The 6,094-nt window shown below is 34.1% G+C and overlaps 1 protein-coding gene across 1 annotated transcript; it reads right to left on the minus strand.

Annotated features, from left to right (window-relative positions):
- Positions 1–404: 404 nt before the first annotated feature.
- On the minus strand, positions 405–5,441 carry LOC144961003 (rho guanine nucleotide exchange factor osg-1-like). Its single transcript, XM_078894355.1, has 3 exons — positions 5,309–5,441; positions 2,121–2,171; positions 405–573 (listed from the first exon to the last, which is right to left on the minus strand). Exons 1-3 carry the CDS (start codon positions 5,408–5,410, stop codon positions 466–468), a joined length of 261 nt encoding a protein of 86 aa, XP_078750481.1. The 5' UTR covers positions 5,411–5,441; the 3' UTR covers positions 405–465.
- Positions 5,442–6,094: the final 653 nt, after the last annotated feature.

Raw genomic sequence — 6,094 nt, forward strand, 5'->3', positions numbered from 1 at the left:
TATACCATTGTGATCATCAAGCATCAGAATTGTGTTCATAACTCATTGTAGGGAATCAAACTATACTCATTTGAACAAAGATTGAACAGTTTAATCAATTTGAACAAGACATATGCTTGGTCCTCCAATTGGTGCATTTCACAGTGGTCACCTTAATAGTGGATTGATACTTATATATATATTATATATATATATTATATATATATATATATATAATATTATTATATATATTATATATTTGATACAACTGCTGTTACTATTTTTATTGAACAAATCATGTTGCTCATTGTGTACTTACAAAATAGAAAAAAAAAAAAAAAAAAAAGGAAAAGAGAGTAGAGAAGATTTTTAAAAAATAAATGAAAAAAAAAACAAAACTTAACCCCGCAATACAATTTCCAGAGATAAAGAAAAAGAACAAACTTATAACCGCCACCAACAAACTACATCATGGTGAAGAACGACTTACAAAATGATGGAAACTTTTCGTGTGACGGGTCCACTTTTCCGCTTGATGCTGCTGACAATGATGACATCAGAGAACAGCCAGATACAGCATTGGTCTTTCTTGTTCTGAAATGAGATCAGGGAGAATCGACGTCACATGTATCGTTTATAAATCTGATAAGTTCAGGTGCAAAAAATCAAAATGAGTTCGACTGGAAGAATATTTCCTGATTTTATATATATATATATATATATATATATATATATATATATATATATATATATATATATATATATATATATATATATATATATATATATATATATATATATATTATATATATATTATATATATATATATATATTATATATAATATATATATATATATATATCCAGTAATTTTGCTCCTTAAATCATTTGAGGAAAACCTCTCAGTATCTAATCAGTGTTTGCGTGTGTGTTTATGTTTTAAGGGTTTTACGGCGCTTGCAACACATTCAGGTTATATCAGCGCCAGTAAAAAGGAAGAAATGGGATAGTAAAAAGTTCTAGAATTACAAATAAAGCACACAAGAAAAAGTAAGACATAGGGGAACTGGGAACAAATAGGGATCAGATGTAGATTCCAAGAGCATACCACCAATGTACTTAGTTTGAGATCACCTATAAGTCTCATCCGCAAGCACAAAATCCAACAAAGAGGAATACACTCAAATGCTTACATTATACATTAAAAATTAATATAATGATACATAACAGAGAGGTGATTTACAAGGAAAAAAATATCATCTCCCAAAACAATAACTATGCATTCGACTGTTTCCCTCGCAGCCAGGACTCCGAACAGGGCCAAGTAATCTCATTCCAAGACAAAGACAGAAAGCATGTTGGAAAATAGATATACGGGGATAGAAGACACAGTATGTACCTCCCTGCCCACTATGGGAGTCTAATCAGTGTCACGGGTGATCAAAATTTACATATTAAAACAAATAAATAACTATTTTCAATTCCATAGTAAACACTGTACATATATCCAAATTATTGGTAGTCGAATAAGGGTAAATGGCCATCAGTAAGAGTTCAGAAAAAATAATTAAGTAAATAAGCCCAATTAAAACAATATTCCCATCAAGAGTCAGTAGTTGTAGACTTCTACAACACACATTGACAGACACATCAATGGTTTTGAGACTAATCACAAATTGGACACATCAGGATCCGGTAGTTGTAGACTTCTAAAAGACACATTGTCATATAACACTAAAAATGCTGAAAATCAAATCTGAGAATCTTTGTCATTTTTAGAGTTTGCAGGATTTGACAAGTCGGGGTGTTCCTCTCAGCTGGGCTTTGAACCCAGTCTTCAAATCCATATTGACATATGTGACCTATCGTCTCAAAACGGTATTATGTCGGAACGAACCAGATGCTTAAAAGCCGAATTAAATGTTAAAACTGGTAAAAAATATAAATTGTTGACATTAGCACCCTAAAATATGGTATCCATTCTCCTCAATAAAACATACAAACTCAACACAAGTCTGATATTTCTGGCTATAAATTCAATTTTCAACATCTTAACCAACCCGACTTAATACCGTTTTGAGGAGAAGGGTCACATATGGCTGAGACGGGTATATTAATAACTAAGGAAGCAATGAGTACTTACAAATAACTGGACCATGTCATGTCGAATGTAAGCTCTGTCTGGAACAGCCAGCTGGATTTTGAAGAAAGAGAAGAAAAAAAAGAACATTTGGATAAAATTAATTGACATATAATGTTAGCATGACAAGAAAGGTGAAGGGTATCATCTATAAGTTTCATCTGGGTGTTGTACAGATATCATGGTGCCTCTGGAGACATTTTGCGCAATAATGATTTTATGCACTTTTCTTGACTTTTGTTTTTATCAACGAATTGAAATTGCAAGATAAATTAAAAAGAACTTTCAACTTTCAGGTTAGTTCCATAAAATTCAAAATTTTGTAGAGACCACTCCCAGTCTTCAGATGTTCTTATGCGTTTCAACTGAATACAGACCACGAGGAATAAAACTGCAAGACTTGTCATTTATATGAACATGGGAGGGTTGGAGGGTGAGAATATTACAAAGCGTTTTCAATTTGGCTGTAAATTTGTTACTTTTGCGACTGATTTGAACAAAAGATGTAATGAGACATGTCTGCCTGTATAAAAGTTTCCCATTGAGATAGCAAACATATTGAATAACATCAATCTATGTGAAAATTATTCATTATAGATTAGACATTAATGTCTGAAGGAATAAAATATCATAAATTTCCATTGCATTGATATAGGAGATTGTCAGCATCCACAGCCAAACATGGTTATGCCATATTTAAAGTTATGCTCGAGTTTTAAACTAAAAATAACTATAACATTGAGACTGTCGCCTGCATGGTTAGAGGCCAACAATATGACAAATACCTATTGGGATATGGTATTGCCTAAGATAGACCTGTAAATGAGCTCTATAAAAATTGACTGAAACTCTTCGACAAACTGAAGATTCAATTATTTTTTAAAAAATAAGGGCATCAATGGAGAGGAGAGTGATAAATACAATACATTAAAATAGTGGGTGTTATTTCTTACTGGAAGTATGACTGCCATAATTTGATGTAGAGGGAATGCTAAATAAGCATGTCATTCATATAGGTAAAGATGACTTCATCAAAGTCATATTCCTGCCTCTGGAATTTTTTTTGACATAGTCAGAAAAATAATCACCATTATCATCTTTAACTTCTAGCCATGACCAATTGAATTTATTCCTCACACTCACATCTTTAACTTTATCGATGCTCGACAAGTCTGAATTGCGATCACGAACAGCTCAGCCATTGTGAGAACATTAGAATAATGTGCAATGAGCAAACTTGATTTTCAATCAGTAAATGACAGAGAAAAAAAAACTTAAATAAATATGACTTCTGGCCAATACACTGAATTTGAATTATTAAGTAGAAGTGAATTATCAAGAAGAAACTTCGGCAGGCGTAGCGGAAAAATTCAAAGAATCGAAATGAAGTAAATCGCCACAAAACAGCAAGCTCGCTTGGGCTTGAGCAAAACAATGGCAGAAAACGTCCTGATTTGCACGGGAATTAATTAGGCTACTTACCATTGTTCCTTATAATCAGGTACTCAATCAGTGAAGAAACGGTCAACCAGTTTGTTTACAATGTGAGGCAATCGAAATGTGCTTGTAGCAATCTATCCTAATCTAACTTTCGATTTAAAAGGTGTCTCCATCATCTACTAGAGATGTTACTTCCGGCATTCGCATTTTATTTTTTTTTATATTTTTAAAACTCAGCTTGTAATTGTGGTCAATTTTGGCTTAGACGAAACAGTGAAATTTATCGCTCGGCGGCTCAGTTAAAATTGGCTACCGTTGGGATCATGACAGGTTGGAAAGTGAAAAAATAATTTAATGAAGGCTGTGTGAAATTACACTGGGATGTGTTCAGTCACGCCAATTCTAAAAAGCGCCGCTTACCTTGGCAATAAATCCATCGTTAATATTAACGGCTCCCATGAGCTATGCGTAGCGTTATGGAACACTCCTAATTACTTTACGGTCATTCGACTACGATTTGTGAATTCTTTCTTTCTTCACTTCTTTCTTTCTTTCCTTTTTTAAAATATTTTAATTTGACAAATTGACTGATTTCAGTTAATTGACTGAGAATTTACAGGTCTACTAAGAATGCACAGGATATGGTATTGCCTAAGAATGCACGGGATATGGTATTGCCTAAGAATGCACATGATATGGTATTGCCTAAGAATGCACAGGATATGGTATTGCCTAAGAATGCACATGATATGGTATTGCCTAAGAATGCACATGATATGGTATTGCCTAAGAATGCACATGATATGTATTGCCTAAGAATGCACAGGATATGGTATTGCTTAAGAATGCACAGGATATGGTATTGCCTAAGAATGCACAGGATATGTTATTGCCTAAGAATGCACATGATATGGTATTGCCTAAGAATGCACATGATATGGTATTGCCTAAGAATGCACATGATATGGAATTGCTAAGAATGCACAGGATATGGTATTGCTTAAGAATGCACAGGATATGGAATTGCCTAAGAATGCACATGATATGGTATTGCCTAAGAATGCACATGATATGGTATTGCCTAAGAATGCACAGGATATGGTATTGCTTAAGAATGCACAGATATGGTATTGCCTAAGAATACATGGGTATACTCTTAAAATGTATGAAGTAAGGTGATGCCATCTAATTCAAGTTTTCCTTTAAACTAGGATTTGATCAAAAGAAAATAACAGACAATTCCTTAATTTTAATTGCCGAATACATAGCATCCAAGGTTTCAAAGAGCCAAAACAGAACACCCATAAGCGCACTACCGTCATGACCCAAAATGGCAGTATGTTTGGACTATCATAAAATATAATCTAGATTTAGAGCAATACTCTCTATTTGCCTGTTCCTTGTTTTAAATTGCTAGTCAAAAAGTCATAATCCTGGACAAGCCAGGGTCTTCCATACAACAGTCTAATAATTATAAAAAAAATGTTTTTTCCTTTTTCTTCAGATTGCTAAATCGACATACTCATGATTTTAATGGGACAGTTGGCCACTATGCAAATATTCTGGGTTAAAAAAATGTGTGAATGAATTGCATTTACTATATTAATGAGAGAAAGCAACTGCCATCCATCCCATCTTTGACAATTTGTCCTTACCTCCCAGCATAAGGAAACAACTTCATATGCATGGAAAATCAAACAAATTTTTTCGATTTTCAATGAGGGTGAACCGAGAGAGTTAAAACAACTCACATCTGATATCAAAAGCAGTTCCAACTTTTTCAGGGTTTCTTGCATGTCTTCCTCTTGCTGTGAGTCATTGACCGTACCAATCTTCATGGCCAAGTCATGCATGACTCGACACGCTTGCTGCAGCAAGGGGGAGTCTGGGTGATCCCTTGGAGTGTGTCTAGTAAACGCTGGAAACAAACAAACAAACAATAAACAAACACATTTGTAAATAATGGTGGCGACTATTCAATATCAGTAAAATATACCATAACTTAACTTAGCATTTATATAGCACAATATCCACAAAGCGCTTTACAAGGGGTCCCTAGTCAACAACAACACTTAACTGTACACGAGATATGACACCTATTACAATATTAAATTTATTCGACAGAAACAACCCCTGTTAACAGCCAGTGCCATTTCCCTGAGTACAGTGAGGAAAAGTGAGGAAGAGCCTTTTTCAAGATCTCAAATAAGCCGTCTCACAAAGAAGGATATGCTGCTCATTAAAAATCATGCACTAATATCAATTGACCCTTTCCCAGTCTGAGTAACTCGCCTGTATGATGTAAAAAAGTGTTCCCTTTTTTTGATAAATGCTGAAAAAATCATAATAAATTTATCATTTTTTACAGTATTTGATAAGATTAAATGATGGGGAGATAAGGTCTTGTGGTAGACCTCGCCTTTCGACTGGAAGGTCCCAAAGTTTCGAGTCCCAGTCTGAGTGTTGTATATTTGAGTCATTGAAAAGGATCTTTACTCACATTTCTCACCGTAAAATTGAGTACCCCCCCTAACAGT

The sequence above is a fragment of the Berghia stephanieae genome, unplaced genomic scaffold (genome assembly GCF_034508935.2).
Source record: "Berghia stephanieae isolate SIO BIC M18660-M18661 unplaced genomic scaffold, UCSD_Bste_1.3 scaffold1216, whole genome shotgun sequence".
In the NCBI taxonomy this organism is placed as follows: domain Eukaryota; kingdom Metazoa; phylum Mollusca; class Gastropoda; order Nudibranchia; family Aeolidiidae; genus Berghia; species Berghia stephanieae.

Coding starts and splice junctions, on each gene's coding strand:
- LOC144961003 (XM_078894355.1), bottom strand. CDS start 5,410: ATGCATGACTTGGCCATGAAGATTGGTACGGTCAATGACTCACAGCAA. Junction 2,172..5,308: donor AACTGCTTTTGATATCAGAT/GTGAGTTGTTTT, acceptor TTCAAAATCCAG/CTGGCTGTTCCAGACAGAGC. Junction 574..2,120: donor ATGACATGGTCCAGTTATTT/GTAAGTACTCAT, acceptor ATCTCATTTCAG/AACAAGAAAGACCAATGCTG.